We start from the raw sequence: 24,382 nt of genomic DNA on the forward strand, positions 1-24,382 counted from the left end.
ATTGGTTGGTCCAAATTGTTCCTAGGTGTAAATGAGCGAGTGAGTTGTCTGTCCCCGTGTGCCCTGCGATTGGCTGGCAACCAGTTCAGGGTGTTCCCTGCCCACTGCCCGATGATTGCTGGGATGGGCTCCAGCACCCTCGCGACCCTTCTGAGGATAAGCGGTGTAGCTAATGAGATGAGATGAGATATATATAAGGAGAGAGAGGGAGAGTGAAAGAGAGAGAAAGTAATGTTGCTCAAGTTGCTTTGGGGGTGGCACCTGGCTTTGTCAACATCAAGTGGACATATTTCAAACTGCAGCTCATTTTTTGTGCTCATCAATTCATTTGATTTAAAAATAAAACTCAATTTGAACAAATGTTGAATCCATTCTTCTTATTGCTTATGTGATATTTTTTAATACAATTACGTTATTAGTCTTCAAAGTCTGGTCTAAAAGTGTCAGCACCGACAGCAAGACGCGATGATATGTATATATATATATATATATATATATATATAATATATATATATATACATACAGTGGAACCTCGGTTTTCGAACGCCTCTCAGTTCGAACAAATCGGTTCTCGACCAAACATTTCGATAAATTCTTGCTTTGCTTTCCGTTCAAAAAATCGGAGTTTGAACCCCGGTACGCTAGGGGCGATGCTGAGCGGCGTACGGGTGTAGATTGCCCCCACCCCTCGTGAAGAACTGTTGTCACGTGAGCGCGCACTCCTTTTTGCTTTTGTATTTAATATCGCTGAACGGAGTGTTTTAACCCCTAATTATGCCTCGGAAGAAGTTCGGTGCAAGCAGCAAAGTTGTTACAGGTAAAAAGAGAAGAGTAGTGCGTACAACTATTGCATATAAGAAAGAAATAATAGCAAAATATAAAGAAGGTGTGCGAGTTTCCGATCTTGCTATACATACAGCATGGCTTCTGGTGAGCATCACAAAGGTAAGAAATCCTATTCATAATTATTTTCTTTATCCTTTAACCGCTCACCACTTGTTGTGGAGACCCGGGTGCTAAATGACGTGTAAACGACCTGATTTTTTTATTTTTACACGTTCATGTTAGCGTAATCTTTTGTATGGAAGATTCCGATAACGCGAACGTACGATTAGCCTGGGTTATCTTCATGTTTACGGTCATGGTAAACATTCAAGGGTGTTGGAACGGATTAAAACGATTTTACATTACTTTTAATGGGAAAAACGATTTTACGTGATCGACCAAATTGGTTTTCGAACAGGGTTCTGGAACGGATTATGGTCGAGAACCGAGGTTCCACTGTATATATATATATATATATATATATATATATATATATATATATATATATATATATATATATATATATATATATATGTGTGTGTGTGTGTATAACTCCATACATTTTTCCAAGAAGTTGGTAAACTACATATAGATAGATAGATAGATACTTTGTTCATCCCCGAAGGGAAATTCACATTTCCAGCAGCATCCCTGAGCTGAGAACAATCGAGAACAATCGAAAATAACACGGGAGCTGCTGGAGTGGCTGCCATTCGTGACGGCGCCGGAAGAAAAGATTCAATTTGAATCATTTACAAACAAACAAACAATTGAATCATGTACAAACAAACAAACAAAATATTCATGTTTCAATAAGTGGAGTGTTAATAAAATATTTCTGATACTGATATAACCAGATAAAACTAATTTTAAGTTACCTGTCCAAATGAATGTTGTGCCATCTCACCTTTCCCACTCTCTCTCCTGCAGTTGACTTGCTGCTGCTCGCTCCTGAAACTAATACTTACCTCTTTGTGTATTGCCTGCATATGGCGACACCCTCTTTCAGCTTGTCTGTCAGAACCTTGATCTCCTCCTCAAGCAACATGAGCAGCAGCACTCTGCATATTTCACATCTTGCTATAATGTCCAGAAAAGCACCAACAGGGGTGCTGCCTTTTGACACCATTTTTATATGGTTGAGGACAAAAAGAGGCGAATGTCACAAAAGACGCAAATTTAATATTTGCTGGCAAGGTTTTCATGGTAAACTGCTTAAGAGTCTTGCTGATATTAAAATGATTCTGAAAATAAAGCCAGACATTCTGAGATTTCGGCATACTCATCCGATCTTTTGTTGTTTACCGTCTGCATCCGGACCCTTTCGAAGCCTTCCTCTCACTAATGCAGATGCTCCTCCTTTGATTTTTTCATGAGAGATTAATTAGCTAGTTAGGAGGAGGCCTATTTATACCAGCAGCCACCAGAGGGAAGCAAGATGGAGACAACACAAACAGCAGTAAAGGAGATACAATACTAATGAAATAAGCACCTAAAAAAGTGTTGAATACAATATGTAATACAATTCTCAAACTTTTTAAAAGGTCACCGCTGTTCTTTTTTCAAACTTTTTCGAAGACCTTTAGTTTACCTGACTGTCCTAGTACCTGCTTTTGTTGGCTATATGAGAGGTACCAAATACTACGAATCATTCATCGTTTACTGTGCCAGTTAATAGCAAACTGCAAAATACGCATTTTCTATGAAAATTGCAATCAAGCAATGTCCAAAAACATGTTTTATCTAAAAGATGCACTCTTAAAAGCTACTGGGATATTTTGTCCCCCGAATCTGAACATTATCTTGATCACCTCTTAAATACGTTTTTTAGAATTCAGCAGCTCTGCTAAATGCGTGTTTGATATATTTTGCTAGCGTGCATGTAGTTTTTGCCAATTTCATAACATTATCTGGGAAAATGGGGCGGCAGTAACTCAGGAGGTAGAGAGCTCGTCTTGGGATCAAGAGATCGCAGTTCGAATCCCGGCACCTCTGTGTTATATGTCAAAGTGTCCTTGAGTGAGACACTGAACCCCTAATGCCCCCAATAAGCAGGTTGGCGCCTTGCATGGCTGCACGGCCGCTATTGGTGTGCGTGAGTGTAGGTGAATGGGTAAAATGTGAAGCACATTGTAAAGCGTTTTGGGAAGTCTTCATTGACTTGAAAAGCGCTATATAAATTCAGATCATTTCATTTCATTTCAAAATATGTGTGGCTTTGCTTGCTCAATCAAGATTGCTCGAACAAGGCAATTTCATATTTGCTGGCTAATTTTTGCAGCTTCATTGTTACCCTTTCTGGCAGTGGACCCAAGTGAAGGAAGGCAGGAACTGTGGCAATAATACCAGGGAAAAAAGTAACTTACAAACAAGGAGTCGTAAAACAACATGTTCAAACAAAATCAAACCTCAGAATATCCAAACCAGAATCAAAGAATGAAAATGAAATGATTTATATAGCGCTTTTCAAGTCAAGACTTCCCAAAGTGCTTTACAGTGTGCTTCACACTTCCCAATAGCGGCCGTGCAGCCATGTGAGGCGCTAACCTGCTTATTGGGGGCATTAGGGGTTCAGTGTCTTACCCAAGGACACTTCGACATGTAACATGGAGGAGACGGGATTCGAACTGCGATCTCTTGATCCCAAGACGAGCGCTCTACCTCCTGAGCCACTGCCGCCTCTAAGAACAAACCGGATATTGTGATGCAAGGAAAAAAGTAACAAACAAGGGGTCACAAACCAACCTGAAATAGAGCAGTAAGGAACAAAGTAACAAACTAACATATGGGCGTTATTCTACTAACAAAATGTCCAAACAAATAACCAGAAACAAAAGGAAAAAAAAACCTGGCGTGGCAGTGGAAATGCAAGTGTGGCTGGATGAGGAATTGCGCGCCACACTCTGCGAGGCGGGAAGATTGTCAATCACTGCTGATTAATGACCACGTAGATACATATGGTCGGCTGTCCCCTCTCTTTCTCTCACACTCCCAATTCCTCTTTTGCATACGTGTGGCTGGCGTATGTTGAGGTGAGACGGTATTTGTTTGACTCTATCCACGATGAGGGTGCTTACCCCAGTTTTGCTCCGTTACAGCATTGTACGATTGGGTAGGCTTACCGCTGCAGTACCGGTTCCTCGCCCAGTTCCAGTTTTCTTTGTTGGTTTTATACAATTTGATTTGTCGTCTGCTTATTTGAAAAAGATTAAATAAAGTATAAAAGAAAAGAATATATAAATCCTGTGGGCTTAATGGAATTGTGTTCAACACCCACTTTGCCACACATGGAACAAAGTAACAAATCCAAGTGTGCGCACAACAATTAACAAAATATTCAAACCAGAAACTGGAAACAAAAACCTGTTAGTCTGAGTTACAACTGAATTCTAAACATTTATTCTTTGTTTTATTTATGGCTGCTTGATCAATTTTTATGTTTCTTAATTGTATTTCTTTAATTTGACCGTATGTAATAATTTGTTACTAGATGTCGCAGTATAACGAAATGGAGCTGAAGTGTATTCATTTGTATAAGTCAAACTGCCCAAAGATTACTACTTTGTGAAGTTCACATCCCCACTTTCGGATCTTCATGATCAACAGGACCTGACAGCTGTCATGAAACGCTTCGAGTGACAAAGAAAATCCACGTGAGCTGGATTGACACGAAAGCACTGAAAAGGGAAGTCATGTGGAGTTGGTCTAAGTCAGGGAACCTATGGCTCGAAAGCCATTTCTGGCTTTTCATGAGTACATATGGCTCGGAAATCATACTCATGCAAATCTCATTGACAGCGTTCCATTTTTGACAAACACAGTGTCGAGCTCAGTGCACACTTAGTTGATGTAGTGCTAACAATAAGAATGGTTCAGTCCAGTATATAAAGAGCATACACCTGAGGCCCCACTACAGTTTACAGTCATTGTGTCAAACCAACAGACTCCGTTTTGACTGTATGTTGCTAAGGAATCCTTTTTATGGAAGCTCGTTAAACAACATAGGTTCACTGTGGAGACACTTTAAAATGACTAAACAGCCAGAAACAGCAGGCACGCAAACACAAATTTGAATGGGTGAGTGGCAGGTGTGGGCGGAGTTATGCACACAGCACGCTTACTCACTTCTCTGCCCAGCGGCATCTGCACTGAGGGTAAATGCGTCAGTATCCTTGTTTACAGTATTTTGTCACATTTTTACAAAACAACTCTGCTTGCACCTTGTTTTGGAACCATCCATTATCTGCACCGCTTATCCTAAGTAGGCTCGCGTAGGTGCTGGAGCCCATCCCAGCTTCGGGCAGTGGGCAGGGGACACTCTGAACTGGTTGCCATCCAGTCGCAGGGCACACAGGGACAGACATTTTGCTTGCTCATTTACACCTAGGGACAATTTCGACCGGCCAATTAACCTAACATGCATGTCTTTGGAATGTGGGAGGAAACCGGAGTGCCCGGAGGAAACCCACACAAGCACGGGGAGAACATACAAACTCCACACATGAGGTTCGATCTCATGATCTCAGAAATGTGCCGCACGCGCTAACCACTGCGCCGCAGTGCTGCCCTGTTTTGGAACCCTTCCATTCATCCATTATCTGTATCACTTATCCTCAGTAGGCTCGTGTGGTGTTTTGGAACCATTGTTCTTTAAAAAAAATGCAGAGGAAGACAATTAACTAGCAAGGAACCAAGGAAAAGGAGTACTAATTAAGGGAAGAGGAGACATTGTAATAGGAGGAAACTCCTTGGGGATTTCAAGACAAGTGACCACTGCTGTGAGAAGTAAACTAGAACGCAGTTAAGGGCCAAATAAGATAAGGTCATGAGAAATAGGAGAGGTTGTAATTGTGGCCTGTGCAGTCATTTGAGACAATTTGTGATTAAGCGCTATACAAATAAATGTGACTTGACTTGAGAGAGGATAGAGAAACCTACACAGAAATAGGAACCTGAGGGCAAGATTGTGATATTTACGACGGTAACATGCAGTATCCAGCCAAGTGACTTACAATAAGCAACTGTTAAACTAGTGGTAAAAGTAACACTGAGACATGTTACGTTTGCAAAACTTTTATTCTAGTATCCGTGGTAGGAAGATGTTGGTAAGATATATCAACTTTTTGAAATTGTGTCTCCAACAATGTAATATAATTACTCATTTCTAGACATTCCAATTCACTTGCTGAACTGCGGTTTACCTTTTACAGACCATTTACTTCACAGATTTGCGTTGTGTTCTGCAATTGATACAATGTCCAAGATAATAAAAATGAATAAATATAAATACATGAATAAACCTTTTGTTGGTACAATATTCAGTGTTTTTATTAGTTAATTGTCAGGCCAATAAAATAGTTATTTTTTTTTATTTATTATTTTTTTTACTGTAATTCCAAAATGACAGGTGATAGTATGTGTTTTGTTTCTTTATTATTTGAATGAGTCATGTTTTTTAATGAAGTATTTGTTTACGACAAGGGGTTGCTATACCAGTGTTTCTTTTAGGCAAGCGACCTTTTTATCATTGAAAAAATCTGGAAACACTTTGAACATTTTGAATTTTGAACAGTTTTATGTGTTATTTTTAATTTTTAATGATCATATTGCCTAAATTGACAACATTTTATTTTTCTTCTCATTGGTTGTCACTTTGATTTATGATGTAATTTGCTGCCATTTACTGGTAATGGATGAATGTTGCAGTTACTCAGCTTATCACTGGAAGAAAGAAAATTCCATGAACAATAGCATACTTTTTTTGCAAAGATCCGGTTGAACAACACGGTGCTATGTAATACACGTAGGTGATTGAATGTCTACTTTGATTGCTGATAAATTCAACATTTGTACTTTTCTATTCTATAAATCTGTTTGTTTTCTCTTGGCACATGCATGTTGGCTAATTTTCCTACATGTTCAGCTTGCTAAAATGATGCCTGCTTGGTAGAGTTACCTCTGTTGCAAAGTATCACATTTACTGGCTCAAGTACTATTTTTGCTTACACACTACACATCTTCCATCTTCGTATTCTTCAGTCGGGTATGCACGTCTTAACGGGAGTGAGGCTGCAATTTGTCACTTCAAAGTTCTTTGACGGAGCATAATCCTCCGAGTGCGGATTCATTTGCACTCGAATGAGAAAGCAGGAGGAAAACAAAGATAAGAACTCAGACCACCATGTTTGTGTCCGTATACATTGACGTGAGCCGTGTTTGTGTTTGTGGTTTTACGAGTGCGCTGACGTGAGTCATCCTCAGGAACGATTAATTTCACTACATCCTCCTCTGCCTGCCTCTGGGTAAACACATACAAACACACCAATATGGAGGACAGGTTTTGCAATTCATAGAAAAACATTTTTAGATAAATAGATACCTATAAATATATACCATTTATTATTTAAAACATTACCAGTATATTACTTAGATATATTATATAAATGCAATTGATACATTTATTTATGCATTTGGTCATTTATTTACTTTGTTATTCATTTTTTTCATGTATTTTAGCGTGTATTTCTTCATGTATTTTGGCACGTATTTTTTCATGTATTTTCTTCTGTATTTTCCATCCATCTATCCATCCATTATCTGCACCGCTTATCCTCAGTAGGGTCACGGGGAGGCTGAAGCCCATCCCAGCCATCTTCAGGCAATGGGCAGGGGACACCCTGAACTGGTTGCCAGCCAGTTGCAGGGCACACAGAGACAACCATTCACTCGCTCCCTACATGCATGTTTTTGGAACGTGGAATGTTGGAGAACTGTGCCGCGGACGCCCTAACCACTCATCCACCGTGCTGTTCTTTTGTATTTTGTCACAACAAAATGTTATTAAAATGAGGGGGCAGGTCAAACTGCCTGGGCTTTACACCTATCACGGATGAACCAAAGTGAAAAGCTCAGGCAACCCCGCATGTAAAAAACATGGTTGAGACAAAAAACACGACAAAATAAAAGACAAAATACATGAGAAAATAAATTATGAAATACATGAAAAATAAATGATGAAATACGTGAAAAATATATCACAAAATAAGTGACAAAATGCATTAAAAATAAATGTCAAAATACACTACAAAATACCTGAGAAAATAAATGACCGAATAAATGACAAAATACCCGACAGAACATTGGACAAAGCACACGACAAAATACATGAAAAATAAATTACCAAATGCATAAATGACAAAATACAGTACATAACAAAAAATACAGAAATGAATAAAAAATAAATAATTGACCAAAAGAAATGCAAAAATACTTAAAAAAACAGATAAAATAGATAGCAAAATAAATAAATGACAGAATAATGAACAAAATAAATGAAAAAATAAATTCTGAAATTACATAATGAATGAAATAATACATGGTAAAATACACAACAAAATACACGACAAAACAAATGACAGAATAAACACTGTATAAAAAAAGACAAAATACATGCTGGTTAATTTATTCATATTGGTTCTTATTTCCAGTTTGCATGCAATTGATAGATGTTGGCTTACTAACCTTCCATTCAATTATGTATTTTAATTGTTCAATGCCTAATGTCTTTTTTGAGGGGGGTGTTAGGGGGGGGGCTGATTTAATGATATATTTATCATTTCTGAAGTTAACCCACAAACTAACATCTGTCTAATTTGAGAGAAATTTCACATTGATGTTTAATTCCTTGTTTGCAGTTTTAATCGAGTTGTTTTCCCAAACATTTAATGAGCTTGCTGGCTAATTTGTCATAATTGGATACTTTTCTAGTTCGCTGTCTTATTTCAAACATTTGCTGGGTAATATCACATTTGTTTGCAAATTTTGTGGGTAATGTTTAATGGTTAACCAGTTCAGAGTGTCCCTTGCCCACCGACGAAAGATAGCTGGGATGGGTTTCTACACCCCTGTGACCCTAATGAGGTTACGTGGCGCAGATAATGGATGGATGGATGTTTATTTCTTGCTGGCTAAATTCATGCATCGTTAGGTGCTGCGGTATGTATGAACGAAGCGGCAAAAGCAGCTGCGGGCACGTTAGTGTGAGTCAGAAGGGATGCTGGCCAAGTGATGCTGATGCAAAGATGCAGAATGGACTTTTTATTTTTTATTTTTGGGGAAGCTAAAGTAGGTCAGGCCGAGTTGGTTGAGTAATCCACTAAAACAAGTGACCAAAATGCTGAAAATGATGGATTAGAAAGAGAGGAGAAGGAAAGAGAAATTCATTGAGTGTAATCACGAAGTAACCTTATTACTGACAACACACTCACACACACACACACACACACACAGACACACACACACACACACACACACACACACACACACACACACACACACACACACACACACACACACACACACACACACACACACACAGCACCCTGTGGAGGGTGGTATTATTGCATTAAAATATGGTTGCGTGCGTACAAAACCTCTATTACTATAAATAATTTGAAGCTATAGTTGTCTCTGCTTGCACATGAATGCTAAAAGATGATAAAGTTAAGCTAAAATGTCAAATGTGAATTAAGGGCTGTGTCCCTGAGTTCTTGGAACCTGCAGGCATGGAATCATTGTACAGTATGTTGACTATATTTTCACGACCATAGTGCGCATCGTGTTAAAAGGAGCAGTCTCTGGAGCTGGTTTTATTTATGTGTTTACTACACAGGGCACACTGCACGATAAGGTGTGAGTGCCCTCTACTTCTGCCGCAGATGTGTTGATAAATAACAACCCCTTATAGAGGAATTGCTCTAAATTATATTTATTTAATTCAGAATCCAATTTGGTGGTTACAGATTCAGCCAGCAGGTAGTACTCCCATCCGGATTAATTTGACTTTGCCTTGTATTGTGTCTAGCATTTATCATGGAGGAAACAATACTCCAAACATATTTTAAATTTAGTCTTTAAATATCGATTTTCAATATGTTGATATAGATAATGATTGATCCGTCCAGAAGGAAAAGGGTAGACACACAGAAATAAATAATGCTCGTGTTTGATACTATCAAACTACATGTATTTACTTGACAAGTAAAAATGAATCACACAAAAGGATAAAAGACATTGTTGACACAAGCTCTCTAACAGGGAAAGAAATTCGGTAGCAATAATGAAATTACTGATCCGTAAACCCGTGGTTAAGATAATCAACTAATTTAAATGATCGGGAAGTATTTTATTGGCGTGTCAGACATGACATATTATTTGCCCCTTCACCCAAAAGAGTTTGTTGTGAAATCTTTTCTTGGTTTACCTTTGAGGACAAAAGGTTTCTCGGCCTGCTATGGTTTCTGCCTTCTAAAGAAACGAAGTCCAGCCCTTGGGGCCCCCTTCCCAAAGAGGGATGGGCTTGGGCTGGAGAGCTTGTGTTGAGCGGGTGTGCCGAAAGGAGCCAGGTAGTTCTTGAAATGACTGGGGCAACTCATTGTTGATGTAAAGTGATCTGAATTATTAACGCTGGGAACGGTCTGCAAGTTAACCAAAACAAAAATCTCTAGTCTACTTTCAGTCCATTTCACGCCAATTACAAAAGGCACACGAGCCAAAAGGGACAACAAGACCCTTCGCATAGCGCAGCTTGGTGGTCCAAACCTTTCGCCCTTCGGGGTCAGACATCTGTCTGACAATACAAGCAATGCTACCTTTATACACAACCAAATTAACGTGTGCCACCCCATGGAGAAAACATATTTGATGGCCCCTACATGGGTCTAAATCAGGGGTGTCAAACTCATTTTAACTCGGGGGCCACACGATAGAACAAACATTCTGTCGGGGGCCGGACTAGTAGATTAAAGAGAGAAAGAGATAAAAAAATAAGAAAAAGAGGGAGGGAAAAGGAGAGAGGGTGGGACGAAGAAAGAGAGAGAGAAAAAAATACAAGTACAGTGTCTTTGTAAGAGGCACCTGGCTTTGGCAACATCAAGTTGACATATTTCACCTGCAGCTTGTTTTTCTCTCGCGCTTCTCTGAGTGTTGTCTCGCGGGCCGGATTCAATCCCTTAGCGGGCCTGATTTGGCCCGCGGGCCGCCTGTTTGACACCTGTGGTCTAAATAATAAGTAAAATTTCTCACAATTCTGCACTAAGGTACCTGTCTCTTTCACTTTCAATATAACACTATTTGGTTTTCCTCCTCATAGCTGTGGTCACTTGTCTTGATTGCCCTCCTATCATGACTCTCCATAGTCACGTTTTAAACACGCTGGACTTTTTATTTTTTGGGGGGCTGAATTAGGTCAAGCAAAGATGGGTGAGTAATCTACTAAAATAACTGAACAAAATATGGATTAGAGCGAGAAGAAGAAAAGAGAAGTTTAGAAGGAGTGTAAATAAGAAGCAACCTTATTTCACCTTACTCTGTATGTGTCAGGGTTAATGTTTTCAAATATGGTTTGCGTGTGTGTGTGTATACTTCCGAGTACTCAAAATAATTTTAAGCTGCAGTTATATCTTTGCTTGCACATGAATACTAAAAGATTATCAAATTAAGCTGAAATGTCAAAGGTGAGCTGAGGGCTGTGTACGTGCATTTTAAGGACCCGGAGTTCTTGGAACCATCATGTGTTTACTTTTTTGCTTTCTTATCCTCCAAGAAAAAGTGTGTATTATTTATAGTGTTGGGCACATAACTTTGAAAAAAGTAATTCAGTTATATTTACTCACTACTTCTTTGAAAAAAAAATAACTGAGATAGTAACTTAGTTGCCCTAAAGCAGGGGTCTCCAACGTGGTGCAGACAGGTAATTGTGTTACAGAACCTTGTAATATTTTTTGCACCTCACCAGCAACAGATTTATCCCACACTTGAAATGCAAGAAAAATAAAAAGTCAAAAATATAATAAAATAACAATCAGCAGTAAATAATATAAATGTTGTTGAACAAATTAAATCTAACTCGAATGGTCTGTTGTAGAAATGGGATTTTTTGGCTACGCACTTCAGGTTGTTTTTGTTTGATTCATATTTTATCATTAATTATATATTAATGTGAATGACTTACAAAGGGCAAAATATAGCAATATTAACACATAAACGTTAACACAGAAAAACGCAGGAAAAATGAATTAAAATATTTATAAACCAACAAAGAAAAAGATAAATACAAAACACTTTGACCCTTTTTTATACTCAACAAATCAGTCAACAGCACAGAATCCCTGAAAAAATGGACTTTGACAAATCACAAGAGAAGAATTGCGTCTCAAAGGTAACCTGTTTCGATCGGTGGGTAGCCAGCTCTCGCTTTAACAACAAGGATTCTCCAACTAGCCTTATGCCTATGGGTAAATACTCTATTGGTAATCGCCATCTAACTACATGGTAGTCGCTAGTTTGAATGCTGACATAATCCAAAAAGACGTGACGTAACAAACTGGGAGGAGACCTAAAACCTGTGCCGCTGAAAAGAGCGTCAGATGTGCCAAGAGGGACACGCCACCGTTAGCGTTCTCCAGCCAAAGTAACGCTTTTGACCGTCAGTAATGATAATGGCGTTGTAATGGCGGAAAATGTAATGATCACCCCATTACTTAAAATATAACTCTGTTACGTGACGGCGTTATTTATAACACCGTTATTCCCATCACTGATTATTTAGCGCCTCCTAGTGGTAACTATTCTGAAAAAAATCTAGCACTCAGGGTCCCATTTCTCTGTAGGTTCCCTCTCTATCTTACTCTCTCTCCTCTCTATCGCTCTTGATTTTACATTATTTGGTCAATCACCTCCGGGTTCAGTTTTCCTCTCCATAGCTGCGGTCCCTTGTTTTTAATTGCCCTCCTATCAAGACTCTCCATAATCATTATCCGAACAGTTTTGAGTTAATCGTTTTATTATTTTGGGCTAAAGTAGTAGCAGGCAGGGAAGGCTACTAACTGACAACTGAAAAAAAACACAGAAAAAGATAGATTAGAGAGAGAAATAAATAGAGAGAAATTTAAAAAGCGACACTGAGTGTAAATAAGAAGCGACCTTATTTCTCACACCCGTCACGCAACTTCAAATATAGTTGTGTGAGGGCAAACTCCCAAGTACTCGAAATAATTTTGAGCTGCAGTTATCTCTTTGCTTGCACATGAATGCGAAAAGATGATCGAGTTAACTTGAAATCTCAAAAGTGAGCTGAGAGCTGTGTCCGTGCGTCCTCAGGACCCTGAGTTCTTGAAACTTGCCGTTATGGAATCATTAAATGTTTACTTTGCTTTTTTATCCTTAAACAGACACTGTGCATTATTTGGCGCATCCTAGTGGTAAAAAACTTCATGAATTAAAAAAATAAGAAAATCAACGTTACACAAAAATTTTCACAATACTGCATTTAGGTTCCTGTTTATCTCTAGGTTTCCTCTCTATACCTACCTCTCTCTTTCTCTTTTATCTTACTCAACCTTGTTTGTGCATACACTTCCTAATTCAGTTTTACTCCAAATGGCTTGGGTCGCTTGTCCTGATTGCCTTCCTATCACGACACTCCATCATCACAAGTCAGACATGAGGACAAACATGGACTTAAAACCCTGCCAAACCCCAAAAACCAAAACATAGAAACACATAACATAACAAGACCAGTTTTATGTGACATACACCAATAATAAAAGGTGAGGTTTATCATCTGGTGATGCAGTTAGATTTACAAATTAATTGCTGACAGCTTATTCATGATCTCAAATGGCAGAGCGAAAGCAACAATCTATAAAATACAGACTAGGTGACAATTACAAACTTTAATATTGAAACAAATACATTATATCACCCTGCCTTTACTTATAAATGAAGTCTATGTACCGCTCTTTTCTAACAAAATATATGTTATCCACCAAAAGAAAGTGGAAAAAAATACTGGATGACTACAATTCAGCCTGCTAATACTGTCACTAATCATTTTGTTTGATATTAGATTCCAAATCCGAAAACCTGTTCTCACTATCGCTCTCTAATGTGAGGCTGCAGAAGTGCATGCCTCTCTGTTTAATGATGCTGATCACCAGATCTGTTCAACATATACACTGCTTGGTAATAAAAAAAGAAACACATCATTATACACACTGGAGGAACTAACTACATTTTATTTATATAGCTGAAGTGGTAAACATTGTAACATGGAAAGAGCAGCACCATGGTGAAGATAGTCATGTGCCAAGTTCCAACACAGGATTTTATATGTGATTCATTCATTTTCCACTCCAGGGGAATGGGCAAGGGACACCTTGGACTGATTGCCAGCCGATCACAGGGCACACTTAAACATTAAAAGAAAAAAACGTAAAAAACTCACACATCCACCTGATGTCAACTATAATAAAACAAATTCAAAGACATTTCAAATTTCAAGTCACCAATAAACCTGACATGAATGTTTTTGAAACGTGGGAGGAAACCTGAGAGCCTGGCGAAAACCAACACAGAAACAGGAGAAAAATACAGCTGAAATTGAACCCAAGACATTTAATATGTCAGGCTGATGTCTTAACCAGTCATATACCATCTCACCCATAATATATGATTTTTAATTAGACGGTAAGAGTAACATATTGTCTCTGCAGAGGGAGGCATGCAATTTTCCTCTGTTCTGGCTTGTAATTAGGGTGGAACGGTGGCAACTAAAGTCAGACCAGTTGAGAACCACTGTTTTAGTGGACTAGCAACCTTGTGTCCTTGCATTACTTCCCTACATCCTCGCGTCCTTCCTTGCACCCTAACAACTTTGTATCCACATGCCCTGACCTTCTCACCGTCTTACATTTTTTCGTTTTTGCATCATCACCTCCTTACATCCCTGCTTTACATTTCCACAACCTTGCATCCTTTTTCCCAATTGCCATTACCTTGTAGCCGTTTCACATCGTTGCATACTTTCATCGTCAAAACTTTGCAACCTTGCATTCTCTCTTGCCTGCATCCTGACATCTTTACCACTCTTCCAGTTCTCTTTCTGTCTCTCGCTCTCTCTGGGGTTTAGAGCAGTAGTAACGTAAGCGGCAGTCATCTTTGATCATTATTACTCGGCTCCCAGAGCGTTTGGCAGTCCCCACATCCTTCTGTCTCTTTCTCGCTTTCTCTCAATCTCTGTTCCCCTCTCTCATTTTCTCTCTCACCCCCTTTCTTTTTCTCACTCCTTCTCTCTTCCCCTGCGCGTGTCCTCTTTGCTCCCCAGCAATTTGTCTCTGTGTGGCTGTGGACTCGACAGTTGATCTCATCCATGTCTGCGGTGATGTTTTGTGGCTTGCGGAGGGAGTTCGGGGCCAGCGGTTGCGGTAAGTACCGAAGAAGAATGGAGAGAAGGAATGGTAGAGATGTAGTATTGGCGTTGCTGGCAAGCGTGCTGCAGGTGGCGCTGTGAAATGCTGGATGTAGCACTGGCAGCAAAGATAATGAAAGACAGTAGTGGATAATTCAATTTCAGTCCTCCACATCTGTAGCGGGCTGTTTAGTTCATGTGTTGTTTGGTTTGGACCAAGAGTCAGAAACTTAGGTTGTGATGTGTCTGCAGTTGGTGGAATGGAGTGCGAGGTATTGCAGAGTGAATCAAGGATTTAAGGTTTTGGGTGCTCTGAGGAGAGTGATGAGCAACAAGAGCATGAGTATGGATGTTAAGAGGGAACTGTATGAGAGAGCGTGATTGTGTCGACTGTGTTGTATGGTGCAGTGACTGGGAGCCCGAACACAGATTTGAGAAGGAAATTAAATGTTTTTGAGATGAAGTGTTTGAGGAGTATGTTAGGAGTGACAAGATTGGATAGATTGACAAATGAAATAGTGAGAGACCGAACTGGAGTAGTGGTGGAACTGAGCAAGCATGTGGATGAGAGAGTACTTGGTTGGTTTGGATACATGGAGAGGATGGATGAGGAACAAATGTTGAAGAGGATCTACAGAGTAGAAGTAAATGGAAGGAGACCAAGAGGATGGCCACAATTGACATGGATGGATGGTGTTATGAGTGCACTGCCGGAAAGGGGTCTAAATATAGTGGAAGCTAGAGCTCTTGTTGGTGATAGCAATGGGTGGAGAGGTGTTGTAAAAGGATAGTGGGATGTTTAGACGTGTTCTAAGGGATGGGCAGGGCACCTGTATGATGTGGCATGGCTAAACCAGTGAAAGCTGTCGGGCCCTGCTGTTGAACAGAAGAGTTTGTTGTGTCACCCTGACCTGAGTGACATGGCCTCTTGTGTCCCGTTTCATCTGGAGGGACGAAAGTATGACCAACTTGGGTGCCGAGGTGCTTAACTTGTTTGGGTGTTTGGGCATTTGGGTTGGCCATGGTCCCAAAAAATTGTTTGTGTGATTTTTGCTACTTTTTCCCTTTTTTAATTCCTTTGTTTTTTGTGTATGTGTTTTTTATTTATAAGTTTCTCTTAATGACTAATAGTGAATCTGTTTTAATGTCAATTTCACCTTCTATTTGCTGCCCAATTGCCAATCTCATCATCACATAAGCTCGTACTTTTTCTTTAAATAAATGCACCATATATATGTTTTGAACTCCTTTATCTCATATAACCCTTCCTCCAACAAGAGAGGCAGAACTGGTCAAGTAGGCTTCGACGTGATGTGACGCAGGTATTGAGTTTAGGTTTCTGTTGGTTGAACATCTGTTCGATGCCGGTGGGTGTCAAAGAGCAGAAGCTTTCTGCTTCTGTTGCTTTTGATATGTCAGACGTAGCCGTTGATGCCGAAATGTTTTTTGTGGACCATAGGATACAAATTCAACATCCTGACCCCAAATATGGGCACTTGTTTGTTTGTAAGAAAGAAATAACATTAAAAGCATTGCCTATTTAATGTTATGGGCTTAAGGATGGAAGAGCACTGATACCAAGTATACAGTATTTCAGAAAAGTGAGTACACCTCTTGCATTACTGCAGTGATTTCATTATACTGTATGTTTATTAGAACAACATTAGAAACATTGGTTGGACACGATGAAAATAAGTCTGTGTAAAGCTTACATAGCAGAGTAAATTCATTTTTCCCCTTTAAAAAACTCAAAATACAGCTATCAATAACTAAACCCCTGGCAACAAAAGTGAGTACCCCAAAGGCACTACACCTCTATACGTCCAAACAAAGCACTGCTTGTCATTTTCCCTCCAAAATACCATGTGACCTGTGACTCTTACTCGTCCTCAGGTATGAATAGGGAGTAGGTGTGTTCAATTTGAAGTACACTCTGTCATACTGGTCACTAACTCCCATTATGGCACACCATGGCAAAGATCTCTCTGGGGACCTTGATTTGTGGCACTAAATAAGGCTGCCCAAGGCAACAAGATGATTGCCAACACCCTGAAGTTGAGCTGCAGTAGAGTGGCCAAGATCCTCCAGCGTTTTAAACAAATCAGGATGCACTCACAACAGGGCTTGTGTTGGATGTCCAAAGAAGCCGAGTGAACGTGCACAGTGGCAAATCCAAATGCTATCCAAGAAAGATAGGGGCAGGATTCAGTCAGCCTTGCTGCAGAGATTGAAGAGGTGGTGGGTCAGCCTGGAAGTACTCAGACTATACACTTACTGAACTTTCTCTTTAGTGTTTACTCACTTTTGTTGTAAAGGGGTTTGGTTATTTACTGCTATAGTTTGAGTTATTTCAGGGTTAAAATAAATTTACACAGACTACCTTTTATTGTGTCAAGGCGGCAATGTTTCTTCAATGTTGCTCTACTAAATACTCTAATCATTTATCTGCATAAATGTGAGGGGTGTACTCAATTTTGTGACGTACTGTGTACCAGACTTTCTCAACCTATCAGACACCGTTCTTTAACAATTGAGAAAATTAGATTGCTGCACGTCCATTAAACAAATGCACTAATAAAATGATTTGAAAATAATTAATTAAAGAAACAATATTGATTTGAATAAAAAGCAAAAACGCATGAAATATTATATAAACAGGATTTTTATTCTAATGCTCCTCGGTTAAGAAACTTCACCTAGAGGGAACTGCCATGTTGCTACTACAGGTAAACCCAGAAAAATAAAAACCTTCTGAAAGGCTGGACAAAAAAGAGGAGAAAAATAGTGTGGTCCGATCATTTTGTGTCTCCAATATATTCTTCCCCTGCACTTGTTTTCAGTTGGACTACACAATGCAGCATCAACTAGTGGTCAAATATTATACAGTGCCCCATGAAGGAAACATATTATGTTGGTATTGAAGGGTGCTCAAAATAAGGATGGTATTTAACAACAACACAAGGAAAAAAGTAACAAAAAACAGGTCGCAAAACAAATAAAATGTACAAACAAAATCAAACCTGACAATTTCAAAACCAGAAACAAAGACCGAAATGAAATTCAATGAACAAAGTAAGAAACAAACAAGGGGTCACAAATCCAATAACATGTCCGGGCAAATTTAAACCTGACAATACTTATGGTTTGGATCGTGGTTCCTAAAAATGTGGTATAGAACATCCCTAGGTGTGGTTCAACTAATCTCAACTCAATGTGTTGATATTTTTTGGTTATAAAACCAAACCTTTGGACACAATTGGACAAGACTAAAGATTTCCAAGCAAATGACCGGAGTTTCTTCACATCATTTCGCCACACTCTTTCTCGAAGCCCCAATGGCCATATAAAAACCAATAAGCTAATTATGGCATGTTCCATGCAGAATGGGGGGATTTAAATTTATCCAACATAACTACTTTGATTGAATACGAAACACGAAAAAAAACATTGAGTTTGCCTTTCAAAATAACGCTGCTAGGCTTCGCCAGATTGAGGAAAGACTCTCGATTGTCCTCCACACAATTCCCATCATCCCCCTTAGACTGACAGCAGTAGCCATGTTTGCCGATACGCTCCCTCGCATTAAGCCTCCGGAGTATTGTTGTGTCTGAACATTTACCAACACTGCACAAATCTGTGTGAGCAGCTTCTTCCTGTGATGAATATCAAAAGACCACAGAGGCGTGTACTCGTGGATAATGTACACCTGCAGTTCATCCTGACTATCAAACAAAAATGGCATGGGGGACATTTTGTAAAAAAGCAAAAAGTTAAAAAACAAATACAAAAAAAAACAAACGGGTGCAACATTTTTTTCCAATTCGCAGGGTCTCATGTTAGTGGTTATCTTTTAGTCTGGGAGTCTGTTCAATTGGTGGATTGTCAACCAGAAGTTAGCTATGAAGCCAGGTCACTAGATAAGTTGATTTTTTAGTTTGAACAATTTCATTGACACTTTTAACAGCAAATAAACAATGTGAGGTTTGAACAATTTTTCTCGACACTTTTAACAGCAATTAAACATATTCACAATTTCATTATATAATTTTCTAACAATATATGAGGTTGGAACAATTTTTGTCAACATTTTTAACAGCAATTAAACACAGATAAGTTGATGCTTCAAGGTGTGTAGTTGGGTAGATAGATGGGTGGTTAGAATTTAGCGAGGTAATTAAGTAATTTAGTAATGAGCCATACGTTCCCAAGTCCTGGTTTAGTAATTAGGTTCTGTTGTTTGTTGGTAAGTGAAATACATAAACAAGTAGGCAGGTAGTAGTAAGGTGGTTTTGTGGTTAATTGAATAGAATTAGTGTTTCACATACAAAGGAAATTCCTGGTTGGGCTGCCAGGTTTTAATAAAGTTGTATTAATTACAAAATATAATAATATTTTTAAATATATATAAATGCAAGTCAATTGAAAATACCTTTAGATTTCCCATGATATCATACAAATGATCAAAATGCTGTGGTCTGTATTCGTGCTTCATATCTCTGTCAGTCAGAAAGAATCTTGGTCTTTCAGCCCCTACCCCGTGCCAAAGCATGCACTCTCACTAATACTGACTAAGCTGCATACTTCGTTATTGCTCGACACTTTCAAAGATGACATTCGGTTTTTGCAGTGTTTCACCTGCCCCGCCTGCACTGTGATTAGACAGCTCTGTAAAATGTTACATTGACAAGCGTCGCGTTTCTCCAAAGTTAAATATTTTTAAACTCTCGGGCAGCCAGGATTCGCGCCAAGCGTTCAGCTGAAAAAAATCAGCCCCAACAGGGTGTGAAAAAATGAAGCTGCCATTACAAGAGATTAGAAAACGCTTTGGTGGACACAGGCCATAAGTGTAGGTCATCTTGTGAACTGTTAAAGTCAATCATTATTATGACTATTTCGTGGCCATATTTGCACAGATAAAATACATATATATAGTTTAATTCTTACATGATGGTGGGAACAAAAAACTCACGCTCCTTCATGGCTGAGTTCCCAGAGAGAGAGAGGGGAACCTGACAGAACCATCGAAGAAGAACCGTCATTCTGTCATAGAGGTGAATACAAAAGCAGCAATACTGATATTTAGTACTGTAATTTACCATACTACCAATATGACTATTACATTTAATTAAATGTAAAACTCATATAAATGAGAGCACACATTTATCATGATCTGATCTAGCTTCTTAATTTTGTCCTAGGATTGTACTAAATTGATGCTTTTGATTTTAAAATGTTCAAATAGAATGTCAACCTACCAGGCTCTCACAAAATTCTATGGAAAATACGGAATTGTCTTTGTTGTTTTTCATAACAACGTGGTGCAGACGGTTTGCAACAACACGAGACACTCCAGGATAAGCACGTATAAAAAGAGAACAATAAAATAGTAATATCAGGTTAAATAGGGAAAAACCTTTACACGGTAGTTGTAATAAAAGTGCAATAAAGAATCGATATCGTATAAATAGTGCAATAAAAGGTAGTGTAATAACATTTTGCAGGGAAAAAAGCCCAAAGAAGGCGATAAAATATGAGTACAGTACTCATATATCTTGGCAGTTGCATTCAAAAATATTTTTCACAATCATTAGGGATGATGATAGACAGTGAAAGCAAAAAAGAAATTGTCTCTGAGCCTGTTGGTCCTTGTTTGCTCCTGCAGTGCCTACTATATTGCAACAGGTCAAAGACGTGGTGGCCGGGGTGAGGGGAGTCTTTTGTATATTGGTCGCTCTGTTTTGCTTTTACAAGCCGGCAATGAACCTCCAGACTAGGCAGAGAGCAGCCAATGATTTTCTGGGCCGTGTTGATAAGTCTCTTTATGGACTTTCTGTCCATTGCCATGCTCCCAGCAGACCACATGGTGACTTTGCATGCGAAGAATGCTATCCATTGTAGCTTTGTAGAAGGACACTAACAGCTTCTGTTGAAGTTTGACCTTTCTAAGCACTGTCAGGAAGTGGTTAACTCGGTAGGTGGGTATCGAGTTAAGTATTTTGAAAACTATGACTGTGTTAAGATGAAGGAGAAGCCGTATGTCCACACTGACGAGAGCAACGTTATAGACAATTGAAACATCATCCTATTTCCAGCAAGCATAGCGGGAGCAAATCAGCCAGGTGGGCTTCTGGCTCCTGTTTGTTGTGCTTTGACGTTGGCGTGCTAGCAAGGCCTCATGGGAAATCGGGCATGACCAAAAGGTAGCCAGCGCTAATGTGATCATTTGAATACGTTGAAATACCAAGTGTCGTTAATTTAAAATGGGTTGCAAGGTCTCGCGTTTACAATACCACGTGCTCAAGGAAGTCATAGGGGGTAACCGCTGATGGCTACTTAACTTCCTAAAATCTTCACACCCAAGAAGCCCGGCTTTCTCACTACTGCTGTCATCGTATCTTCGTTTCCTTGTACACACTTCCTCACTTTCCATCTTGACATAGTTTTACACTCCTCACATCCTCAACTCACATTTTAGCATCCTTGCATCTGCATGAAAAAAAAATAGTAATTTGCCACGACCAAACTTCTCTATATAACGTAAATTGAACAAACTTACATTTACTTCAAACTATTTAATTGATTTAAATCAGACCGTAAATTGGAATAGAAAGGTAAATTAGTCTATATTGGTTTAAAATCGAACTACCGTATTTTCCAAACTATAAGCTTGTCAAAAGTTAGAACAGGATCAGGACCCAATTGCGTGACGTTCTCTCACAAGCCTTTATTTTACGGAAAATGGGGAGTCATGCACTTTAGGCAGCTGGTCTGGCGTGGAAAGACAGGAAGCCAGAGAGCGACGAGATCAATTCCAATTGCCCGAGTTAATACCGGACAGATACAGGACAGGACGGGACAGACAAGAAAGATAACGAATCAGGATATTGAAAATAAACAGGAGAAACTAGACGGGAACAAAAACAGAAGAAAATAACAACCAGGCCAAAAACAGACGGAAACAAAACTGGAACCTGAAATTAAACAGGACAAAAATGAACGGGAATAATACCGGACTGGAAATCCCAACAGGAAAAGGGGACAGAGTCCGAACCCACGTCTTTTCGGGCAGAAGTTCGTTTGACGGGCTGACAAAGGAAGCAAGAGAGCGCTAAGTTTAATGTAGACAGAAAGCCTATGTATGCATTTGTTACTTGTGTTGCTGCTGTTTTTTGCTGTGTTATGGTACTTGAGTTGCTGCGTCTTAGTGACATTTATCAGTGTGTTTTTTTAACTAGGCACAGAACTTTTAGTGTTCCTCCCCACAATTCTGCAAATATGTTGCAAAATACGTTGGGGGTTTGAGAAATGTAGTCCAAATTTGACTCATTTGGCTTGTTTCCTGTACAGCTTTGACGTCATTGAAGGAATATAACAATTTAAAAATGGCAAATCCCACTAACACAACACATTAGGTGGCCTCCGAAACAGCAGTATTCTCGTTTGCCCGCGTCCCTAAGTCCTAGACGCATAATTTTTGCTGGGGACGAATAGTGTCAAATCAACGTGCGTCCCGGGGATGCAACTTTTTGACACAAAATTGTCATTATTACCCGATTAAATTTTTTTTTAACAAAGATTTACCGCTCTCCAAACTTTTCGTCAGGCAGATCCGCCATTGTTGTTTTGGTCTCGCGGTTCGAGTTTTCGTTTGCATGTCATGAACCAGGAACGGAGACGAGAACCCAATTTTGTTAGTTTCTTAGTTTTATTAGAATCAGCGACCAGGGCTGTTAGCGCCACCGGGGCAGCCGCAGGTGCCCCGAATCAGTAATCATGACACTGCACGCCGATCTCGGCAAACGAGATCTTATTGCTTCGAGATTACATCAGTGTTGTGGTGGTTGTTGTCGAGTGAAGGTGAAGGTTAAGTATGCCTCCTTAAAAAAATGTTTGTATTAAGTGAAAATCAACACAAAATTTGTAATTTCTTCAGTGTCAGTAATAAGTCGAAACTGTCATAATTGCCCTATTTGGAACACCTGTGGCAGCTTGATTGGCGCCAACAGCCCTGACAAGCTGATTGGTGGCCACACCCTTCTTAAGCCCCCGACTTCAGATCGGTGCTACCTGTTGTGTTTCACTCAGTGAGCGTTCCCGTCCGACTTCGCCCCTGTTAAAACCCCTTTTTCTGCCTTATTCCCGTTTTTCGACCCGTTTCCGAACCTGACTATGCCTGTTTTGCCTGCCGCCCGACTACGACTACTATTACGAACTCGACATCGCCCCAGATCTCCAGCCCTGTTCAAACGACGTGCCATTCCCGCCTGCCTTCTTCCGACACGGTAGTGTCACCCCCGCCGTGCTCAATCCCGTTCTCCGCTAGTCTTCGGATCAAGCAATCAAGCAAGCCTTACTCTCACTCTCTTTCTATGTCTGTTCTGGTCTGTGACAGAAACATAATGCAGAAATTGATAACAACGGCAATAATTCCGTCACGAAAAAACGGCGGAGAAATTCTTTGGAAGATCAAGGCAAGGAAAACACCTGTGTTGCAGCGAACGATTTGACAAAAGAATACTCCTAGCACGAAAAGGACTTTTCTGCCAAAATTGACTCAATTATATTCCTTACGCTATGAGGAGTATATAATGGCAGCACGGCGGCGCAGTGGTTAGCGCTTGTGCGGCACAGTTCATGTCATGGGAACCTGTCGTGGGTTCAAATCCAGCTCCAGACTTCCTGTGCGGAGTTTGTATGTTCTCCCCGTGCTTGCGTGGGTTTCCTCCGGCACTCCGGTTTCCTCCCACGTTCCAAAAACATGCATTTCAGGTGATTTGGCCGGTCCAAATTGTCCCTAGGTGTGAATGAGCGAATGAGTTGTCTGTCCCTGTGTGCCCTGCGATTGGCTGGCAACCAGTTCAGGGTGTCCCCTGCCCACTGCCTGGAAATAGCTGGGTTGGGCTCCAGCCCTCCCGCGACCCTAATGAGGATAAGCGGTACGGCTAATGAGATGAGATATATATATATATATATATATATATATATATATATATATATATAACCTGCCATAAACTTAAGTTAACTTGTCAATATATACAGTATATATATATATACACACAAGATTTAGTCACGTCAAGACTAAATTTACTTGACATGTGTGGAGTTTGCAGGTTCTCCCCCTGCTTGCGTGGGTTTCCTCCGGGCACTCCGGTTTCCTCCCACATTCCAAAAACATACATGTCAGGTTAATTGGCCGGTCTAAATTGTCCCTAAGTGTGAATGAGCGAGCGAGTTGTCTGTCTCTGTGTGCCTTGCGACTGGCTGGCAACAAGTTCAGGGTGTTCCCTGCCCAATGCCCGAAGATGGCTG

General features: G+C 39.8%; 1 protein-coding gene across 5 annotated transcripts in view; it reads left to right on the top strand.

Moving 5' to 3' along the window:
* grip2b (glutamate receptor interacting protein 2b) overlaps positions 1-24,382 on the top strand; it is a 194,783-nt gene that overhangs the window by 95,124 nt on the left and 75,277 nt on the right. The window contains exon 1 of one of the 5 annotated variants that reach the window (XM_088337569.1): positions 14,864-15,089. The exons of 2 other annotated variants lie outside the window; for them this stretch is intronic. In XM_088337569.1, the coding sequence (XP_088193695.1) occupies positions 15,035-15,089 (55 nt within the window). In that variant the 5' untranslated portion in view covers positions 14,864-15,034. Of the gene's footprint in view, positions 1-14,863; positions 15,090-24,382 lie in introns of those variants that run through there. 2 more of the 5 variants (XM_088337574.1, XM_088337573.1) reach the window with 2 other exon arrangements.

This window comes from Urocampus carinirostris, chromosome 6 (genome assembly GCF_059441175.1).
Source record: "Urocampus carinirostris isolate Australia breed hairy pipefish chromosome 6, RoL_Ucar_1.0, whole genome shotgun sequence".
Classification (NCBI taxonomy): Eukaryota; Metazoa; Chordata; class Actinopteri; order Syngnathiformes; family Syngnathidae; genus Urocampus; species Urocampus carinirostris.